This window comes from Poecilia latipinna, unplaced genomic scaffold, assembly GCF_001443285.1.
Source record: "Poecilia latipinna isolate Pla-1442-1.1 unplaced genomic scaffold, P_latipinna-1.0 Scaffold4, whole genome shotgun sequence".
Lineage (NCBI taxonomy): Eukaryota > Metazoa > Chordata > Actinopteri > Cyprinodontiformes > Poeciliidae > Poecilia > Poecilia latipinna.
The window spans coordinates 278,991-300,292 of NW_015112620.1; the positions used below are offsets into that span (position 1 = coordinate 278,991).

At 40.6% G+C, this 21,302-nt stretch overlaps 2 protein-coding genes across 2 annotated transcripts; one reads left to right on the forward strand and one right to left on the reverse strand.

The window, feature by feature from the left end:
* Positions 1-195: 195 nt before the first annotated feature.
* lyl1 (LYL1 basic helix-loop-helix family member) lies at positions 196-8,886 on the forward strand. The gene is made up of 4 exons (XM_015053283.1): positions 196-779; positions 1,739-3,120; positions 5,150-5,247; positions 6,796-8,886. The coding sequence occupies exons 2-4, from the start codon at positions 2,363-2,365 to the stop codon at positions 7,314-7,316; spliced, it is 1,377 nt and encodes a 458-aa protein (XP_014908769.1). The 5' UTR covers positions 196-779; positions 1,739-2,362; the 3' UTR covers positions 7,317-8,886.
* A 2,834-nt stretch (positions 8,887-11,720) lies between these two features.
* Positions 11,721-19,121, reverse strand: LOC106960319 (uncharacterized). Its single transcript, XM_015053400.1, has 8 exons — positions 18,922-19,121; positions 16,843-17,177; positions 16,587-16,697; positions 16,202-16,324; positions 14,986-15,349; positions 14,697-14,756; positions 13,711-14,066; positions 11,721-13,598 (listed from the first exon to the last, which is right to left on the reverse strand). The coding sequence occupies exons 2-8, from the start codon at positions 17,173-17,175 to the stop codon at positions 12,072-12,074; spliced, it is 2,874 nt and encodes a 957-aa protein (XP_014908886.1). The 5' UTR covers positions 17,176-17,177; positions 18,922-19,121; the 3' UTR covers positions 11,721-12,071.
* Between the last annotated feature and the right edge of the window lie 2,181 nt (positions 19,122-21,302).

Consider the following 21,302-nt stretch of genomic DNA (forward strand, 5'->3'; position numbering starts at 1 on the left):
TGTGTGTGTGTGTGTGTGTGTGTGTGTGTGTGTGTGTGTGTGTGTGTGTACTGGTGTTGGAGGGGGGGGGGGTGTATAGGAGGAGTGGGGGTTCCTTATCTGTAGACCACAGGCAGCTTTTGAGGCTCTTATCAGCAGCCACCACATTGTACTAGCACATCCTCTTGTCCAGCAGGGAGCGGAAAACTCTCCTTGCAACATGGCTCCCTTTCTCTCCCCCCTCTCCTCGCTCTCCCACCTCTCCTTTGCCAGTACCAGAACTCTGGCAACCAACTAAATCATTGTGTCTTTTTGGCGAAGAAGTGGGATTGGGATAGACAGAACGGTGAAAGACAGATAGGTGAGGGTGACACAGGGACAGAAAGTGGGGGGAAGGAGAGACCAGAACCGTCAATCTTCATGCTTTCAATTCATCTTTGTCAAAAAAAAAAAAAAAAAAAGAAGAAATATTTATGTTTCAACTGAGACCTCAGGTTAAGTCTGTTTCTCTCCAGCTGTTACTTTACAACATTAACACTTGTATATCACTTATACTTCTGAAGGGGATTCACATCTGTAGGAAGGCATTTTTTTGAGTAATGTCAGACAGTTTGGCTCCAGTTCTGACCTCAGACACTGACAGGCGGACGCTGACAGGATTGCATGGAGTGCGGCTGAGCAGAGGGAGGAGGGAGACGGCGTTTAAGTGCTGCGCACATTCAACATGCTCCTTCACAGATCATTTCGACTCTGAGGGATTTTGCGTGACAGGCAGACGAGGAACCACACGCCATGTGTCAGTAAGTAATCAGATTACCTTGGCTGCCTCTTGAATTTTACATTTGTAGTCAGAATTGAAATAAGTCTGCAGTTTATTTTTTGAAGTATTGGGTTGTGTTCAGCGCCCCATATGGAACAGGTGGGACGTTCAAAAAGACTTTCAGTGAAATATTGTTGCAATGAGAATATTTTGGTTCATAAGAGAGAATTTCTGTTGTTAAAAATATCTTGATTTTTTTTCTTTAAAATTATGTTTTTTGCTTTAAAGTTGCACTGTTTTTCTTTTTTTTTCTCAGTAAGCATCATTCCAAAATTTATATTTATTATAGACAATAAACTAATATTAATAATTAAATGTAAAAACAAAAGAAATAAAAAAGAAAAATATACAAATCCAAAAAGAAGAAAAGCATTCATTTTAATAGTGCTCTGTTGAATTGCAATACAAAACAAGCTAAATGATGAGAGCAACCCGGTTTCGGTTATTTACAGTGCAGGGAGATTATTATCAGAGCTCTGCATGCGCAGTTTCCACCAAGCTCGTTTTAACCAATTTTTTTTTTTTTTTTTGCACGGTGTTTAAATTTAACGGCGCCGCAAAGAGATTAAATTTGAATTCACTTGCAGGAGTCGTCCCTAGACAACTTAGAGAAAGACGGAACTGTTCAAAACTAAAGTCACGATGACCAGAAAAGACAAAACAGGAACAATTGGTATTGCAAAACCTAAAAATTAGAAGTACTTCACACTGCAGGGGTGGGGTGGAGGGAATGACTGTTTCTCCTTATAGTAGAACAACTATTTTCCTCAGTAATCAGCAAAAACAAAAAAAAACTCACCACAATCAATGCTGCAGCATGATAGGAAAAACAAAGTGATTTTGATGACAGTTTTAGTAACAGCAACACTAGAACTGACCTTTCAAGCATATGAAAAGGGTATCTTAACATTGTTTTTAATTCTTTCTTTTGTTCGGCAGATTCTTTGATACTAGTCCAATCTTCAAGGATCTGGGTCATTTCGAATCCTTCCAGAGATTTTGAGTCACATCCTCAGACAACACACACACCCACACACACATGCTACAGACAGCTAAACAGACTTAAGAAAAACAGTCACTGCTTTTCTGTTGAGAACATAAACTTTGCCACTCGGGATGTACTGCAAGAAAATTACAGACACACACATTTAAATTTAGATCAAACTCTGCTGTACGTCGTCGCCGGATCCAGTTGTAAAGACGCGAGTCCAGTTCGTTCAGCACTGTGAGGACTGCAATGCATTTGATACCTCAGAGTGACCAGGAAGTCATCAGACACAAGAAGCTACAACATCGCAGACACAACAGAGCATCTTGCTGATATTGGAACACCAATCAGATTGGATGGGTTTCAGGTTGGTTAGAGGAAACCCTACCTTTAACAGATTTACAAAATCTGGGAAAAAAATTGGAGGAGTTAGGGTTAGGACACCAAGTCACCTTTACGGACTCTTATTGATGAACATGAAACCATCAGTTTATCTCAAACGTGACAAAGAGGCGCACTTTCTGAAAGAAGAACGAGGTTGATAAGCGATTCTTTATTCCAAAGACGTCAGCACCATGATGGAAAAACTGAAACATTCTGCTCCACCTGCCTCCCCACCTGACCTCCTTCGTCCCACCTCCTCTTCCTCTCCCTCGTCTTCTACCTCTTCACAGTCCTCCGCATCCGTGGAGCTGCACAGTCCGTCAACGTCCTTGGATCCCACTAGAAGCCCACAGCCTGTAAATAAAGCTGAGCTAAAAGAACATATGAACATCTCTGCTCCGGCCCCGATTCCTTCTCCCATCATCCTAACAACGGTGTTAACCAGTCACCAAGCAGGTGCATACGACCCGCCTGAGTCTGCTCTCAGGGAGACGGCTCAAAATGACGAGATGGGAAAACTTGAGGGATCAAAAAGCATTGCCTCTAATGCTCCCACATCCACAGACGGATCCCCGACTCTTTCTTCCCCACCGCCACTCCTCCCCGCTCCAGCCAAGACGTCTCCGTGCCCCCTTCCGCCTGCAGCTTCCACCTCAGCTGTCCCCTCAGCATCCTCACTGTCTCCTCTTCCTCCACACATTCCAGTCATCAGCCTCGGCCACAGCAAACCCCCTCTGCCTCTTCCCAACACCCCTTTGACCGCCCTCCACCCAATTCCCAGCCTAATCCACGGACCCCACAGGGACATTCGGCGCAGCCAGCAGGCCTGTTTGACCATGATCAGTCCTGGAGCGTCAGGATTATCTGGAAGTCCTGGAGGCCCCTCCGCTGGTCCTTCTGGGCCCCTCCTGGCTCAGCAGTATCTCCCCACACACCCGTTCCTCACCAGGTGAGATTTGACTTTTGCATTTATGTACTGTATGTTACTCCCAACTTTTTTGTCTCATTACCACCTCAGATTTGGCACATTGCACATCAGAGTTAGTCTTACACTTCCAGAGAGCTCGACATCAGTCCGATTAGACAGACATAGTCTGGACAGGATGATGCCAGCATATAAACGTGATGTGATTTAAAATATTATTATTTGCATCATCACAGCATGATCACTCAATCAAATTTACTTGTGTAGCAGTTATCTGTGCACATCTGTCCACATCAAAGTGCATAAAAACGTCATCTCCACATCATATAGTCAACAGTTGTAGTTAGAGTAACACACATTACATTTTGTCAAGCGCCATTGTTAAAACCATCAGTACACATCAAATATTTTGGTCAATGTTCCATTTATAATAGCTCAAAGCAGCTCTAAACAGGTGGGTTGTTAGTTTTACAAGAACTCGATGTCTCTGAGACCAACACCTCGTTCCGCGGTAGGATGACGTGTTCAGGTCAATGTGCAGTTAGTTTTCCGCTACACACACACATGCATACCATTTTTTGCATGTTGACCAAAAATATTCTATTTTGGTCTCATCAAGCAGAACACGTTCTTCCACACGTTTGTTGCCTCCCCTGCATGGCTTTCTTTCAACAACGGCTTTATTCTTTCCACTTTCCCATAAAAAGAAGGTTTGTAGAGTGCATGACTGACAGCAGCCTGATAGATTAAGCAGAGCTCCGAGAGATGTTCAAGTCTGGAATACTGTTTTAGAACTTAACGCCGCTTTAAAAACTCTCAACAACTTCAACTTGTCTGCTCTGCGTCTTCATCGTGGTGCTGTAATAATCTTCAGCAAACGTCCTAGGCCTTCTCAGAACAGCTGGATTCATACTAACAGTAATTTTAAAACAGGTGGACTCACTAATTCACTTACTCTACTTCAGTGAGGAGTATCAGAATGATGGAAGCTCAGCGCAAATCTGCACAACATTTTCCAGATTCTTACTAAAGAGTAGAAAAAAAAATACATGCATCATTTCTGCCACTTTTCTATTTTCTCTACACTTGCAAGTTGTACCACCTTTAAAACAGCTTCCAGATGTTCCACCTGAAATAATTTAGATGCTTAAGAAGGTAATAACATTTCAAAGTGATATTTTTTGTGTTTATCTCTTATGTCTACTACAAATTGTACAGCAAAACAGCCTCTTTCTGACAATCTAGTCAAGTAAACAAATGTATGATATAGCCGGGATGTTTTGTCACAGATAAACCAAGCCTGAAACTCTGAAAGCTGCTTCAACTTGTAAATTATGTATTAATAAATACACCTTCAATAACAGCGCACAAAAAGACAATTTAGAAAGACTGCCAAGCAGCAGTACCCAACATTATGAACACCAGTTGAGAGCAACTTCCCGCGACGTGAGCTTTAATGACAAACACGCTCAGTAACAATGCCAAGTTTCTGTTTTACATAAAAACTCAAACTGCTGGGATTTCACAGTTTCCCGCTGTGATTGATGGGAGCCTGAACTGCACAGAGAAATGGCAGCACAGCACATCTCTTCAAGTTGTACTGGGGCAGCTGTTTGGTCCTTCTCATGAAGTCTTCGGTTTAAAGCTCTCCTGTTACGTTAGTTTCTGTTCCACAAAGGACTATTTCCTCAATTTTGCTGCCGACTAAGAAAGAAAGTAGATTATTTTTCACTGTGGACTATTCTGTGGCTGACCTAATTGGTGGGGGAATAAGGCAGTTGCCACTCTTTTTATTAGTTTAAATAGTTGAACATGCAGCAGAAGAAAAATCATCCGATAACCAAGAGTTTTGAGAACTGAGAGGGACATCTTAATAAATGCCATCACAATAATTTTAATCAAACTTTATTAATGGCTCTTCACTACACTCTCTCTTTATGTAGCAGCATCTAAAATTACAGGTGGTGGAAGATCCCAACTGTTTTTTGTTTTTTTACCTCTGCTGCATATAATTTATGTAATTTATTGTTTTATGTGTATTTTAATGTCTTAGTTCCTACCTGGGACCATCAGGAGGAAGCTATGGTGTCAACAACAACATCCGCATTAAGAGGAGGCCCTCTTCTCATTTTGAGATGGAGATCAACGAATGTGAGTTTCAGTAAAGATTTGGAAATAGTAATTTGCATTTTTTCCGGAAATTACCTCCACTGCACATATTGTGAGAACCTGGTCCTTAAGTTACAAATGAAACGTCATATAATATGTTAGCATTATCCCTGCTTATTCCTGTTGAATATCTACAGAAATGGCTTTGCATTAATGAAATAAAAAAACAAAAACAAAGTGAACTCATTAAATTTGTTTTCTTATGAGATAAATGTATACATTAAGGGAGAAATTCACAAAACAATGCAATTGGTTTATTTATTTATTTATTATTATTTTGGCCATTTTCTGTCTCGATCTGCTGCACGTAGATACAGGTTCACCCACCAAACTCTTTTACGTTAGCCTCAAAGCAGATGCAAAAGGGATCAAAGCAATAAAGCATTTTCTAAAAATAAAAACGTTTCGGTTCCTGACCTGATGAGGCTAGAACAGCTGAGTGGGTCAAGATTTCTCAATGCATCTCACCGCCACTGCACAAGGAGAAGAAAATCCCTCCTACAGAGTTACTTTACAGTGTTTGATTTTCAGCAACAAGTCTGATTTCAGTGTTGAAGTGACTTTGGCTAATGATACTTTTTAATATCCATGATTTCAGAGTGTGTTAAGCTTCAACTTAAAATGAAAAAAAAAATGTGTATGGTCCATGAAAAATCGAAGAAGGGGGAAGGCTTCTGATCTAGTTTTATAACCTAACCTATTTTTTTCTCTTAGTTTAAATATTGCTGTAATAATATCAGAAAATGCTCTGTGTTTTTTATGGTTGAAGTGAAGAGAAAAATATGAGTATGCGTTCATTTGTCAAGTTGAACTAGTTTTTCAAAAATAACTTTTAAGCAAGTATTCACATTCACATTGCTTTTGTTTTCATTATCAGAAAGCAAGGACCTCAATTTGTAAAGGAAAAAAAAAACAAAAAATAAACAAAAAACAAAAATGTTACCTCAATAATAGTAAGTGCATGAATGATGCATGTACAAAGTCCTGGATTTAATATAAGACTTATATTCTGATGAATAACTCTGGGTAATTAATTGAAAGACTTAAAATTTGAGGGTGTTTTCTTGTACTACTCAATAACAGTTAAAACCAGTTTAATAGTATCTTTAAACATAAAACAATTTGATAGCAAGTAGTTACAATTTTAGCTTAAGGATGATTTAGCAGTTATGTAGACAAAAATATAAAGAATGCTTTTTAGTATTTCCTGCATTTGAAGCACTACCTGTCAGAAGAGTTGCACAATTATGGGATTTTCAGTTTGAATCTAAAGAAAACTGGATTTTAAATGTATTGGGGTTTTTTTTCTCTTATTTACGGATATCATTTTGTGGAGTCGCTACAATTTGGTCAAACTGCATTAGCGCAAAAGCTACCATTTGCTTAGAGTGGAAAATTTAACAAGTTGTTCATTGTGCCGGTTTATGAACAATAACCAACGTTGTCTTCTCATACCACTTACAGATAATTTTGAAAAAACACATGCAATGTCTTGTTAATTAACACACTTAATTTATGCGTTTCTGTCAGGCCCTCCTCAGAAACTTGCCCGCCGGGTGTTCACCAACAGCCGCGAGCGCTGGCGGCAGCAGAACGTGAACGGAGCTTTCTCTGAGCTCAGGAAACTGATTCCTACGCACCCGCCCGACAAGAAGCTCAGCAAGAACGAAATCCTGCGTCTGGCCGTGAAGTACATCAACTTCCTGGTCACGCTGCTCAACGACCAGGCTCAGGACAAGAGCAGGAACTCCGTCGAGGGCCGAGCAGAGGATGACAGCAGGGCTGCTGGGCTGGACGGTACCAGTCAGAGGACTCTGTTTCAGAGGGACACGCCGCCCGCAGCAGCCCGTCCTGCTGCTGTGGCGTCAGCCCACAGAGATTCAACCGACTCAGTCATTGCATTGGTGAACTCTCCAGCAACGTCCAGCTGCTACGGAGACACGGACAGCGAGGAGAGCTTTGGGGCAAAGCCCTCTTTGGTAACGCATGACATTCTGGGAAAAGTTAAAGGTCAGATTAGGATGGTTGCTGCTACAAACGATGAGCGGTGACTTTAAAAGACCTGCAGAGGCACTGGGACGAAAGTATAACATGTAACATGTTATTCTATTATTCTTGGAGCTGCCAAGAATAATAGAATTATTTTTTTTTCCCTTTGATTATCCAGTTTTTGAAAATCTGGTTCTAAGCAATGTGAATAAAATGTCAATTTTGGTGGTATTTCATACTTTTAATATCCTGTGTTTTTGTGATAATGTGCAGTGATTTTGAAGTGTCGCGCATGAAGTAAACCTTCGCTTAGAGGAAGGTTTAGGCATGAAATTTAACAGAACAGTCAAAATATATTGCAACCCAATAATCTGGAGCAAGCTATAGTTCACTGCAAAAGTAAACACATCCCTATTTCATATGGCATCACATCCATTCTACACCAATGTGTTTTATGGGGATTCATTGTAAATCAACAAGAAGCAGCACATAACCGAGGAGTTGAAGAAACGTGGTACGTGTTTCTTGTCATAAAAGTTTCAAAAGGGTAGCATAACATTTGCATTCAGACTCTTTATCTCCCATATCCTTGAATAAAATACAATCCATTGATCTGCCTTCAGAACACAGCATGAATACAACTGTTCCTCAGAAGTTTGTTAGTGAACAAACAGTATCACAAAGAGCCAGGAATACAGCAAACATGTCAAGGAGAAAGTCGTGGAGAAGTTAAACACCTTGAACACACATGGTAAAACATGCCGGTGTCACCATCACACAGTGGGGATTTTATTTATTTTTTCTTCAGCAGGGACCTGATTAGAGTTGATGGGAAGATAAATTCATCTAAACAACTTAATCCTAGAAGAAAACCTGTTAAAGGCTGTAAAAGATTCCTGACTGGGGCTGAGGGCTCACCCTGCAGACAGCATTGGAACGGCTCAGTCAAAGTCCAAATCTTTCATAGATAAATATCTGACTCAAGAATTGTTAATTGATGCTCACAGATGCTCTCTGTCCATTCTGAATGAGCTTGAGCTATTTTGTGAAAAAGAAATTGGTAATAAATAAAAGAAAAAGCCTACAGTATAAGATAGTTAAAGAAACAACTTTCTCACAGAGGATGAATAGATTGCATGCCACATTTTTCAGAATGTTTTATTCATAGAATATTTTGAATATTATTTTTCCTCCTCTTCACACGTGCAATACTTTGCAATTTTCTGTCTTAGGATGCTACTTGAAAATGCCTGGACACTTGAGGCTGTGAAAATGTTAAAATACTTTTGCAAGGAACTGCCACCTTACCTCCAGAAATGGCAGCATAGATTCCAGTAACTTCTTGCCTCCTTTGGAATTAATTTATTTCAAGAAAATATGGCAAACATGGCTTTAACTCTCAAAAATGTCTTGCATAAATGTATTTTGTTCCCGTCCGCATCGTAGATGTTTACGTGCACAGTTACCATCTTCAACGCACCAGCAGAAAAGCTCGTGGCATGCTGCACAATTTGCTGTGTTCAATGTTCCTCCTGTCCTTGTTGAAAAGAAGCGGGTCCATGGTTCCACCCTGAAGTTGTGACACACTTCTACCAGACAATAATAAAGTGTGTTTTACTCTGCTGTTCCTTATTTGACATCCTCTTACTGCTCTCTGAAGACAACTCACAGTCAGCACTATTTCTCAACACATCCAAATGTTTTTGCTGTGCTCAGTTCAGGGAACATTCGGCCCCCAAGAAAAAAAAAAAAAAAAAGTTCCGTAAACTGAAATCTGTGAGATTTGACTGCAAAAAACAACAACTGTTTGATTAAATAACATATAGATATTACGGCTAGATATTCCTTCTTTTCAACATATTTTTTTTATTTGTTTAACACAGACAACGTGTCCTTGTGTTTTATTGTAACGCATGAACACCATCAAGATTTAGCTGGAATCGTCAGAAAATATGCATAAAGCTTCCTGCTCCACAGGTGCTTTTGCACAGCAGGGACATAGATTTATGAGAGCGGCAGTTTTGGCTGTGCGGTTGAGGTTGAAAAAGGTCAGGATGGATGTGGGATGTGGTTAAAGATGGGGTTCAGCGTGGAGGAGGAGGAAAGCGAAAAGCTGCGGGGCAAGGTTCAGCTGTGGCTCTATCAAGTGGCCAGGAAAAGGCTACAGTTAGTGCTGTCTCATTGATGGCCAACAAGCTTCCTGAAGGAGGGGGTGTAGGGTGGTGGTTGCGTGCGAGTGTGTGTTCGATGAGAGGTTTTCGGGCATGAGGGGCAGTGAACACTGAATGAGAGAAAGGTAGGCCCAAATAAATAAAAAAAAATCCCCACCAGGATGCTCTGGGAAACCCTGTGCAGCCAGTTTCAGGATCACACAACAGGAAGGGCAGCTTTCACAACGTTGCTACGGCTGCATCTGTCCGCTCTTCTGTGCCAAGTCGCTCCGTCCCCACCCTGCTTTTTTCAGATGCCACAGAAGGGGGCTGCAATCTCAGACACACTCACACAATTTGTCTGAGTTTAAAGGCTTCTCAACATACAAAACAAAAGCAACTTTGAGATTAGATTTATGTGCCGTAACGAGTTGAACTCAGCATAATTCTGAGGCTTTTAAGTTTTAAATGCCATAAGCACGCTGGCTTAATTTAATAAATATAAAAGATGCTATCAGGAAATTTCACGAACCTGCATTTGTTGAATTTATTTAGATTAGGTTATCTTCTTAGCTTGAAACCTTAGATCAAGGTTTTTTTTAAAGTAATTTAAAGGTTACAATCAGTTAACATCCTACCTGCAGAAGCTAATTCACGTGATGTCTTCATTTAATATAAATATAAATCCCCAGAGGACAAAGCTAACGGATAATTTGAGAGACCAAAGAAAATAGCATCTTAAAACTATTTTACTCCTCAAACTTCACAGTGGTTTATGCAAACCTTTAAGCTGTTTGCATTAAGTGTTTTTTTTTTGTTTGTGTTTGTTTTTCTACAAAGAAGCTTTCTATTATTTACATGAGAAATAGAGACTCATTGTGTCATTATCAGTAAACACATTTCACACCTCCTCCTGCTTCCATTTTTTGTAAATTGTTACTGGCCTCTTTCTCACTAACCACTTAAAGCAAACATGACAAAACTTCAAAAGTTTATACAGAATTTATCAGAATCTCTTTGGTGTTTTGGAGACTTGACGCCTTTCTAGGACAGTAAGCATCCACTTTGGTCTTTGCCTCTTTTGGCAAAAGACCAAAGCTTTTGGTCCAACTTGACTGGATTTATACTAAACTAAAGACACCAAGAGAGCTATCTACTCCATGTAGGATATTAGAACTGTCTTTAAACTTTTTCAGAAATCCTGAGCTGTCCCTTTTGACAGCTGGTGTGTTAACCCTCTCTCCTCCTCCTGATACAGGGGTCAAGCAGGGTCACATGTGCCAGCCTGGGACTCAGAGATAATGCGTTTTGCTCCCACCCCTTCTCCTGCATGCCAGACAAATACTGCACCTCTAGCCTCATTTCCTCTGCCAAGCGCCAAGTAACCTGCCAGTTATATTTTGGTAGCACAGGCATGACTGCAGCATGCAAATGAGGACGCCTCTTTTCGGATATTGCGTTAACAAAATAGCTGCTTCGGGGTATTAGAATGACACAGCAGAAAGCTCCTAACATTTCTGTGATAAAACTGACCATCGTTGCCACATATTTCACACGTTTAATGACGTACTAAACTGGTGAAAAGAATATATTTCCTGACACCATGCAAAGGCCCTGTCATGTTTGTAAAGCATGCCTTCTGTTCAGACACTGAAGATTAGAGCTGCCATTTTAAAACACCTCAAATGTTAAAATCCCCTATTTTTGTTTTTAATGTGTGTGCATGTGTGTGCATGTGTGTGTATGTGTGTGTGTGTAAGGCCCATTTTTCCACCAAAAGCTACTTTGTGAGGACTGACTTCTCCTTATGGGACCCAAAGCCTGTGTCCCACGAGAAGAAGTGCTGTTTGTGGGGTTAGGTTTAGGGTTAGGCATGTACTGGTAATGGTTAGGTTTAGGGTTAGGCATGTACTGGTAATGGTTAGGTTTAGGGTTAGGCATGTACTGGTAATGGTTAGGTTTACGGGAAGGGTCAGTGTACCAGGACTACTGAATGTTTGGTTAAAGAATGGTGCATTGTATTTCTATATTCAAGTTACAAATATGAAAAATAAATGGAAAATCCAAATGCCATGACTTTCAAGTCAAAAATGGTTCCCAAATGTTTATCTCATGGTCATAGTTGCAATAATACACTATTATTTTTATTAGTGGTGTAGGAACCATCAGTGGTGCTTGCACCACAGTTTGAGAACCATAGGATCAATGTACCAAGAATGTCTTTTTTTGTCTTTTTTTTAAGTATGATGGAATAATTTACTTTTCCTTTTAATATAAGATATTTGGCCTCTGAAGAATAGACACAAATTTTGTAAATAATTGTAAGATTTTTATTTTGCTCACAAAAGAAAAAAAAAGTTTTCTATTATCAAGATCAGAATTAGATACTTATTTTCAACAACAAGTCATTTTAGGTAAACTTAATTTTAAATTAATGTGTGGGTTTTTTTATATACACAAAAACCTGAATATCAATCTACTTTAATTGCCAAAATGCACAGATTTCACTATGTACAAATACTGGGACAAAGCTGAACAGAAATAACATAAGAGAAAAAGCATAGATGTCAGAAAAATCATCGATGAAGCAGTTATTCATAAGATGATGATCCCAATAGATAATTTTCCACTGTTGTAAATTTAGCATGAATAGTCCATTCCAGTCTTTTATTTTTTTTTCTTGAGTTTCCTGCCACCGATGCTGCTGTTCACTGATGTCTGATTGTTTCTTGTTCCATCTGATGCGTTTTCCTCGCTGAATTTGCGCCGGATCACCTCACTAACTCCAGATCCAGCAGCTGTCCCGACAGCCCCACCAACCACGCCGGCCAAAATCACACCAAGAACCAGACCCAGGATTGCACCAATGATGACCGTCTTCGGCACCTGTTTGGCAGCATCTCCCATTTTTACCCAGACTGAGCTCTCTGTCACCATTTTGGCCCTTGATTTGACTCCAGAACCCATCTTCCCCCAAATGGGATTCTGTGCCATCTTCATTGCACCAGCACTGATCCCAGCTCCAACCTTCACGGAACCATCTGCCATCAGTTTAACTCCAGTTTTGGCACCATAACCCATCTTCCCCCAAAAGGGGCTCTTAGCCAGATTCTTTACTCTGGTTCTGAGCCCAGCTCCGACATGCTTCGAGCCATTGGCCACCAGTTTGGCCCCTGAACCCATTGTTCCCCACATTGGACTTTCAGTCACAGCTTTTGCCCCAGATCCCACCCACGCAGAACCATCCACAACCTTTTGGGGAACCCTGTCACCCACGGCTTTGGATATTTGACCCGCAGTAGCGCCCATCTTTTCCCACATAGAACTGTCCACCACCATCTTTTGGACGTTTTGGGCACCACTGTCAACTTTTTCCCACACCGGACTACCCTTCACCTGTTTTGCTCCCTGTCCTAAGAACGCTGAGCTGTTCCCCAACAGTTTGTTTAACATCTTGGAACTGTACTCCATTTTCTCCATCATAGAACGGAGGAGTGAGGGTGACATGGTGGAAGGAGTAAAAGGCGGAAGGCTGTCTATGCTTGTGTTGCTTACACTCATCTCTGCCTCATCCCTTGTGTTCCCAATCTCATCCTCTGTCATCTCCTCATCTATTTGTGCCAGAGGCTGCCTCATGGTGCTGAGCTGCCCAGCTTGTAGCACTGTCTCTTGCTTTATGCCCTTTCTTTCCCTTGCTATCTCCAGCTGTCTCTGTCTCACTCTGTCCTCCACCTCTTGAAAAGCAGGGCTAGAATAACACAGTCCTCCAGCTTCCTTCACCGTCTGATCCACCTTCTCCAAAAGCTCTGCCACGTTCTTTTTCTGCCTGACACCTTGTCCCTTCTCCATCACGTGAAACCTGTCTGTGCACTTTTCCACCAGCTTTACCAAATCCCCCCTCTGGCTGGCGATGTATTCCTCCACGCTCTTGCCTCCTTCTTTGCCACTATCCCTCAGTCGATCTGCATATGTAAAGAGGACCATGGTGTGCTTCTGCACTGCCTCTGGGCCAAAAACCTTCGCAAGTGCCGAGAGGGCCTGCAGCTCGGTCTTTGCCGGCTGGTCCAGCGGGACACACAAAAGGAAGGCGTGAGGACCGGGGCTGGACAAAGCAATGCATGAGGAGATCTGAGCTCTTACTTCATCTGGAGTCTGCTCTGAGTTGAACCAATCAGGTGTGTCCACCACTGACACCTGCAGGTGAGAAAAACTCAATCAGTTTTGAAGTTGCAGGGAGATTTTTTTTATGGAATCACATCCAGAATATGCACATGCAAACTAGACTCTCCTGGATGTGATTACTAACCCTTTTTCCGTCAACCATTGCCTTCTTTTTCTCGCACTTCTGAGTGACTGCTGTTAAGCTCTCCGAATTGGACTCAAACATTGCCTGTCCCAGGATTGCGTTGCCAGCTGAGCTCTTCCCTGACCCGGATCGACCGAGCAAGACCAGACGAACCTCAGGGGTGGATGACGACGGAGACAGAGACGGAGGCGGAGACGAAGGAGGTGTCGAGGACTGGGATATGGGTGAAGGAGAGGCGAAGAAGGTTTGTGTGGAGTATGAGGAGGAGGAGGAGGAGGAGAAAACAGGTGAACAAGGAGGAGAGGCCGGCGATGGCTCAGAGGAATTCTCTTCAACGCTGTTGATTCTGTGATGAACTGAAAATCAAATTACAGAGAAACCAAGGACATTAAAAATAAAAATTTCATTTACTGTCATGCAGATGTAACAGAACTATAAAAGTGTTTGTGAAAACAACTCGTAAAGTAGGACATCAGTGATACATTTTAATATTATCCGACGGAAAATTTAAAATCATCGGACATGTTTACCAATCTGTTTACTGTGTATCCTTGGAAATGTATTGCTGTTAAAACATTTCTTGAAATCTACAACATACATAAGAGATCATCACCGATTGGCTGCTGTAATTTATTGCTCTTATAAAATTCTTATCTACTTGTTTAAAGTACAATGTAAAATAGGCGACCACACCACCCACTATTAAATAGATGTACAGTACATAAACACTGCTACAACATAAACTTTTATGCATTTTGTCTCATTACAACCACAAAACAGGACAAAACGAATGCAACCCCAAATTCCCATATTCATTTGTAAAATAAAAAAAGAATAATCATAAAAGTAATTTTCTTCAGCTTCAGTGACATTAATGTTCTGATAAAACACATTTAAGATTCTGCCTTGAAACATAAAACACTTTAAATAGATTTAATGGGTATGAATGCTTTTCCACCACTTTAAGCAACAGTTCTCAGACTTACAAGTGGAGATCAATTTAGGCGTCGATTTAGCCTCCGAGATCTGTGAGAGCATGGCTCCATCTACAGGGAAGAAACAGGAAGAGCTGTCATTATTTCACCACATATTTTATTAAAGCCAATGGGAGGATTTCTCTGGGAAAATGTACTTTACAAAACAGACAAGTGAGAAACAGACAAGTTTGATACTTATCTGTGTAAAAACAAAACATTTTTAGCCTGCTATGCTGAAACACGGTGTCACAAACACCCAAGCTAGTCACATCGGGTTAAAATCTTTTATAGCACCTACCTGCATTCAGTCTGAAACTGGGTGTCCTGGTGAACGGCGTGTCTTCTTGTGGCTCTGAGTGTGAGGGCTGCTCAGGTGCCGGAGATGAATTAAGCCCGTTAGAAACTCGAGTCTCAGCCTCAGGTCCTTCCACTTCATCTTTGTATTCTCTTCTCCTCTCCACGGTGCTGACAGCTTCCTCTCCTCTGCCAAAGACGTCTGTGTCTGGAACGCTCTTCACCACCACAGACTTTTTCTTCTCCTCCTTCTGAGCTCTGAAACTTTCCATCAGCTCTCGCTTTCGCTCCAGCACCCGTTTCTCCAGCTCTCGCTCCTGGGCCGTTTTCATGTAAAATACCCCGCTTCTCTGGACCATGTTATCGATCTGTTGATGAATAGAATGACAGCTGTTTACTGTTGAAGTTATTCCCATGCATTTTGATAACTTTTTTGGCACTATTGCCTTTGGGGGAAGACATGCAGCAGCAGCAGCAAGGGTCTCAAGGTTGGAAATCGAACTGAGGACAGTTGTGACCATAGCCTAAGTGTATGGGTGTCCACTCTGTCTCTACACACGCGATACCTCTTTAACTACACTTTTTTAAAATGTTTTTTTTTTTTGTTTTTGTTTTTTAACATTATATACATATTCGGTGATCCCAGGATATAACAGAGGACTTATAATCTTCATAACTAAAAATACTTATACTTTTGACAGATTGTACACAAAACGCTTAATCTGTATTTGTGTTACCTTGGTGTTTGAACACACAAACACAAAAGAAGCACATAGTTTCCTTCTTGTTTTGCTCAAAGCAGCACAACAACAAAAATTTCAAATCTTGCTGGTTTTTCAACTTGCAGCTGGAACACACTGAACTCTCATGTGATGTCATCCTTCACAGATCCAAGCTCAGATTAGTAGACAAGTCTAATTCTGCGTCACACAAGTCCTTACAAAGAAAGTAATGTTCCGTTCCCTTAGCTCCATGACAACATTTAACCAGAAAACAAATATATTCACTAACAACTCCAGCTGTGCTGCTACTGGTGAATGACATGATCATCCAACCAGACCTGATTGCATTTGGATTCTAGTTTCAGTATTGAACAATGCAAAATGAAACGGCACACATTCCAGGCAGCTGACTGTGTGATGGTGGCACGACGACAGCATGCCTGAGCAGTCTCTGTACCGATAACTATTAGCTAATCATTTTCTGATTCACCTGCTCACCTTCTCCAGCAGTTCCTGAACTTGCCGTTTGTCTTGTCGCTGGCGATTGTTAAAGATGTGGTGCCTCCCTCCGCAGCGCTCGATGACCTGCCTCAGGCCTGGGTGTTCTCCCTGCAGGTATTCCTGTAGACGAATTAGGCCTGAATTAATTTTGACTTGCAGTGCTTTGCATTTTATTCTTAATTAGTGTAAAAGGAAACCACTTACAGGTGTGGAAATATTTCATGAATGCATGAGGGGTAAAAGGAGGAAGTAAGTTAGCAGAGAAAAGAAGACAAAGAGAAAACAAGGAAGTGCTAGTGATAGAGTATCTGAATGAGTCACTGATCACCCTTTTCTTTTTCTTTCTTTTTTTTTTACATGCTTAGATTTAATGTTCTTTTACCTCCGCTGATTTCCCCATCAAATAGTCTCCACATGTCAGTAACACCAGCGTGTGATCCATCACTTCAGTCCCAAACAACTTTTCCAGCTCTGCAGGAACTCTTCCCTCCATCTGCAGGTAAAAAAAAGGGAATGCTTAACAGTCTTCGACTGTGCATTGCCCAAATTAGTGTAAGGCAATGGTTACAGGTGATCTTAACTAGACAAAACATTTCTGAATTAAGAAATAAAACTAAAGTTTCGAAACAGCGGCAGACCTCAGTGAACTGGGAAACGGGCACCAGCAGCAGAACGGCGTGTGGACCCGGCGCTACCAAGCTCATGGCCCGCACGGTTTCCTTTTTGGCGTCGTCATCCATGTTGGATCCGACCCAGTACCATCTTGGCCCCTCCACAATGGTCACTCTCCTGCCCTGGGCGACGCCCTGCCGCTGTGCGCAGCTCCTGGAGGAGTTGGAATAGATGGGAGACAGCTGGCCCAGGATGGTGTCCCCTGATGACGTCTTCCCGCACCCGATGTTCCCCAAGAGAAGAAGACGTAGGTCTGAGGCGGAGGATCCATTGAAGTCTTCTCTCAAGTATTCACTCATGCCTGATGTAAAGGATGAGGGAGTGGTAGGTCAAATATGCAATATTTATTTACAGTTCAGTGATTTTATGGAACTCTCACATTCACAACAAAGCATTTCTTACTGCTTGAATATTTCCCTCAATTTGTTTTAAACACCATCAATTTAAAACCTACACGGTTACTATTTTGTGCTAACGTTAGAGTACACGAATGTTTATTTTGTTTTCAACTACAATGTTCCAACCCAGTTACTCATACTGAATATCATATCATTTACAGTGTTCACCATCAATTATCTTAATAAAATCATCTGATCCCAGAGGAAATAATAAATGAATGAATGGAAAACAAATTAAATCAATTTATGGTAAGTAAAACTGTTTTCAACGGTAATTTTTCGACCTTTTTAAACCAACATTGTTACATGTTTTTCAGCAGTTATTTTTCAAGATGCAAATTTTAGCAATCATAACCCGCCCATAATATGAATTGCTGATTTTGAATTTGAAAGAGTTTGTTCATGTAGCAGAGGTCTGCATCAGCTAAATTTATTGAACATTTAGCTGCAGATACATCTTTACAAAAGATTTGGAGTGACTCTACAAAAATAAGAAACTAATTCACTGGTTACAGTGCTGTGGCGATGAATAAAATCACAGATTTTGTGGCTGGATGTCTACCTCTTTCCTCCCCACGCACTTCAGAGTTGGGAGTGGAACTGTTCATTTAAAACCTGCTTTAAGGACATTTCCATATCTCTCACATCTAGAGGGATGGAGTTTGGCTCAGTGTAAGTGGAAGTAGTGAAGTGTTAGACCCCACAGTAGGATCATACATGAAAAACAATTAGCTTAGACATTTCAGGATGAACCTAAAATGCACCATGATCAACCCCATACAACTTGAGTAAATATCACTATGCCTTGACCACCATCACCAGTGGGGAAAGGCGGGTTAAATGTCTTGCTCAATTGGATGCAACAACTGAGATGAAAGAAGGGGTTTTGAAAAGGATACAGGAAGAACGCCTCCCCCCCTCAAGCCACTGTCACCCCCAAATGATTAGTTGTTCCTTTATCTGCAAATCTATAAGCGGCTTAAGTGACAAGATAACTAGAACAGTGAAAGCCTTTGCTCCAATAGGCTGAAGGCACAACCTGTTTGGTGTCACGACGTTTGATAAGCCACACCTGCCCAGTCCAGTCCAGCTACATTCTGCTCTGACTTTGACATTATATTTAGCCTAGCATGCAAATACTTAACAACTACAAATGTAAAAGTGCACACAGACTACAAAAACACTGCTGGTGACATTATTACACTGTGCACTGGTGTTACAATTTATGAACAAACTAGTAGTTCATTTAGTTTTTTTATTTTGGGTATAGTTATGTGAATTTCATTGTTTTGTCTGTATCTTTTAATAATTTTGTAAATTGTACACCAGCATGCCTTTTAGCCAGCTCTATTTTCAAAAGAGAGACCTAAAATAAAGGTTAAATAAAAAAATAAAAGAGCATACAAGTAAACCAGATGCCATGGAATTTATGTAACAACTGTCATTGTTTCTTTTCTAAGAAATCCTGACTGAACCCAAATTTTCTCTGACCACAATACATTTTTGGAAACAAAAAAACTAATGCGGCCCAGAAACTTATGCTCCACATAAATCAGTCTTTAGCTGCTAAAGCTTCAACAGTGCATTAAAAACTTTTATTTCCTTAGAACACATACATGAAAAGAAAAAAAAAAACAATGTTCTTACTCGTGTATTTGATGTCTACAAAGCTGCAGTCACACACAGTTTCCACTTTCTTCAGTCGTTCCTATAAATGAAGATTTCCATCCAGTTAGGTTCAGCGCTTGTCGCTTCCCAGCAGTCTACTGAAAGCTCCCAGCTCAGGTGAGGCGCACTCTGCCAGCAAGTTTACCATCTCACCACTCCCAGCTGTGACCACACATGCACAAACACAATTATTTGTGTATTTCTGTGCACAACAGGTTTCTGTGTCTGCAGGGAGGAGAGCATTCCAGCTTGGGGCGGAGAGATGGTACAACCTGCCAGACATGTGAATCACTAAGTTTTATCTGCCGCACCCAGGAAGAAGCAGAAATGCTGGTGTCTGTCAGAGAACATCTCCTTCAAGGTTTTATAGTTACCATGGATAATAAACTGCAAGCTTATTAATGTTCTGTTTCCATGCATGGGTTGGTGTGAGGGGAAGTCAGAAACCAGACAGGTTTACAGCGCAATGGACACTGTGTTTCAAACATAACCTTCTGCTTCTTTTCATCAGAAAAGAAGTAATGGAAAAGTGCTTTGCATTTTTTGTTTTACATATTTCATCTAAAATGCTTCAGGTACAAGTTCACAAACGTTTTGCTTTCAGTTAGCCTCTGGTATTTTGGGGGTGGCAAAACTTTTACAGTTGTTCAGTGAACCATGTTGAATGACATGCAGACCAAAATGAACTTAAACATTAATTTTAAATGGAAAAAAAAATAAAGTTAGTCCTCCATCCTCCAAAATCTAGCCACTGACTGTTAATGTTCAAAAAGTCTTAAAAATAAATGTAGCGTAGCGTAATTACAGAATTAAAAAAAATAAAAAAAATAAAACATTTAGTCTACACTTGAGTATAGATTAAGTTTGTTTTAAAACCTTTGTCGTTCCTATAAATGAAGATTTCCATCCAGTTAGAAATGTGGATACTTGTTAGACTGCAAGTATGGGACAAGTTTACACACAAAAAGCTCCCAAAAAAAGGTTTCAGTGGTTGATAAAAGATCAAAATTGTGAGATGGGTGATTTTGCTCAAAAAGTTTCATCATCTGATAATTCCTTCAATGAGGAAATAGATGTTCAATATTTTGAGTGCAAGATTATGCCTCTTTACTGCTGTGCTAACAAATATGACTGGCTATATGTCCTAGTTTAAAAGGGTCTTGCTGGAAATTCTCAAAATGTTTATTATACCTCGTCCACTTTTAAAGATGCCAATTATGCGTCAGATAATTAGCATATTGGTTGGATAACATTTTATTTTACACGTTATCCAAAGATTCAATAAATTAATTTTAATCATAAGAATATGGTGGGTTAATTTCCAAGCACTGGAAGTATGTTAAACCAGAACCATGATGTCAACTCAACACATCCTCTTCCCAGTGAAACAGGATCTCCTTGTGAATGCTCAAATGAAAAGCACCTACACCACTTCATGCCCAGACAAGTCATTTAATCACACAACAAAAACAATGGAATAAATGTCAATACTAAATGACTAAATGACTGCATTAATACATTTCAAAATAAAAAAAGAATTTTTTTTTTTTTTTTTACATATCTATCCCTGGATCATCTTGGTAAAGAATCGACTGAGTCTTCCACCTTCATCTAAAGCCCAGGCATCACATAAGCAACGTTTTCCAGAGTGGAGGCCTAAAAGAGAAAAACGGTTTAGAAATTTCCCCTCAATTTGTAATAAAATTTTCCTTTACACGAACATGCACGGTGTAAAGCATTTGGTGTGAGCTTGCAGCCCTGCTCACCAGTGTGTGCTCTGAGCAGCTGGTCAGCTCAGGTATCTGTGTTGTGAGGCACATTAGAGGAGCCAGAGCACACAGCAAAGAGTCCAAGAACAGAGAGAGGCTGCCAGACATGCACACGCGTTTCTGCAGAGACACACAGAGCCTGACGTGACTCCTGCAGGGCATGAATATGTTGGAGCAATGCACTAGCTATTCCACTTCATTTTTTTGTACTTGGGGGGGGGGAGTTCAGCCACAAAAATGTGGAAACATGTTCAACTGTCTGCCAATCTCTGACTCTTCAAAGTCTTTCAAGAAAGATTGGATTAATCCACTGGTGTCTAAAAGAAGAATGGCCTATTAAAATTACTTAAATTCATTGCACACCGCTTTTAAAACACGTGCACGTTTTTTATTTCGCTGAACATTTTGAAACTGGTTTTTATGTTAAAAGCAGTTTGTGGTTTTAACATAACATGTGAAAAACTTTAGGGGTAAACTTCTACAAAGCACTGTAAAAAAAAAAAAAAAAAAAAAAAAAAAAAAAAATTTTTATGTTCTCACAAAATTATTCTCTTAAAGGTGGCGCCCAAGGGGAAACAGGGACCCCCCAGG

Bases quoted from the DNA above. Each gene is read 5' to 3' on its own strand.
- LOC106960319 (XM_015053400.1), bottom strand. From the start codon at position 17,175: ATGAGTGAATACTTGAGAGAAGACTTCAATGGATCCTCCGCCTCAGAC. The intron at 16,325-16,586 runs GTAAAAGAACAT...ATTCGTCTACAG, and splicing joins TGATGGGGAAATCAGCGGAG to GAATACCTGCAGGGAGAACA. The intron at 13,599-13,710 runs GTTAGTAATCAC...TCTCACCTGCAG, and splicing joins CAATGGTTGACGGAAAAAGG to GTGTCAGTGGTGGACACACC.
- lyl1 (XM_015053283.1), top strand. From the start codon at position 2,363: ATGATGGAAAAACTGAAACATTCTGCTCCACCTGCCTCCCCACCTGAC. The intron at 3,121-5,149 runs GTGAGATTTGAC...TTAATGTCTTAG, and splicing joins ACACACCCGTTCCTCACCAG to TTCCTACCTGGGACCATCAG. The intron at 5,248-6,795 runs GTGAGTTTCAGT...CGTTTCTGTCAG, and splicing joins TGAGATGGAGATCAACGAAT to GCCCTCCTCAGAAACTTGCC.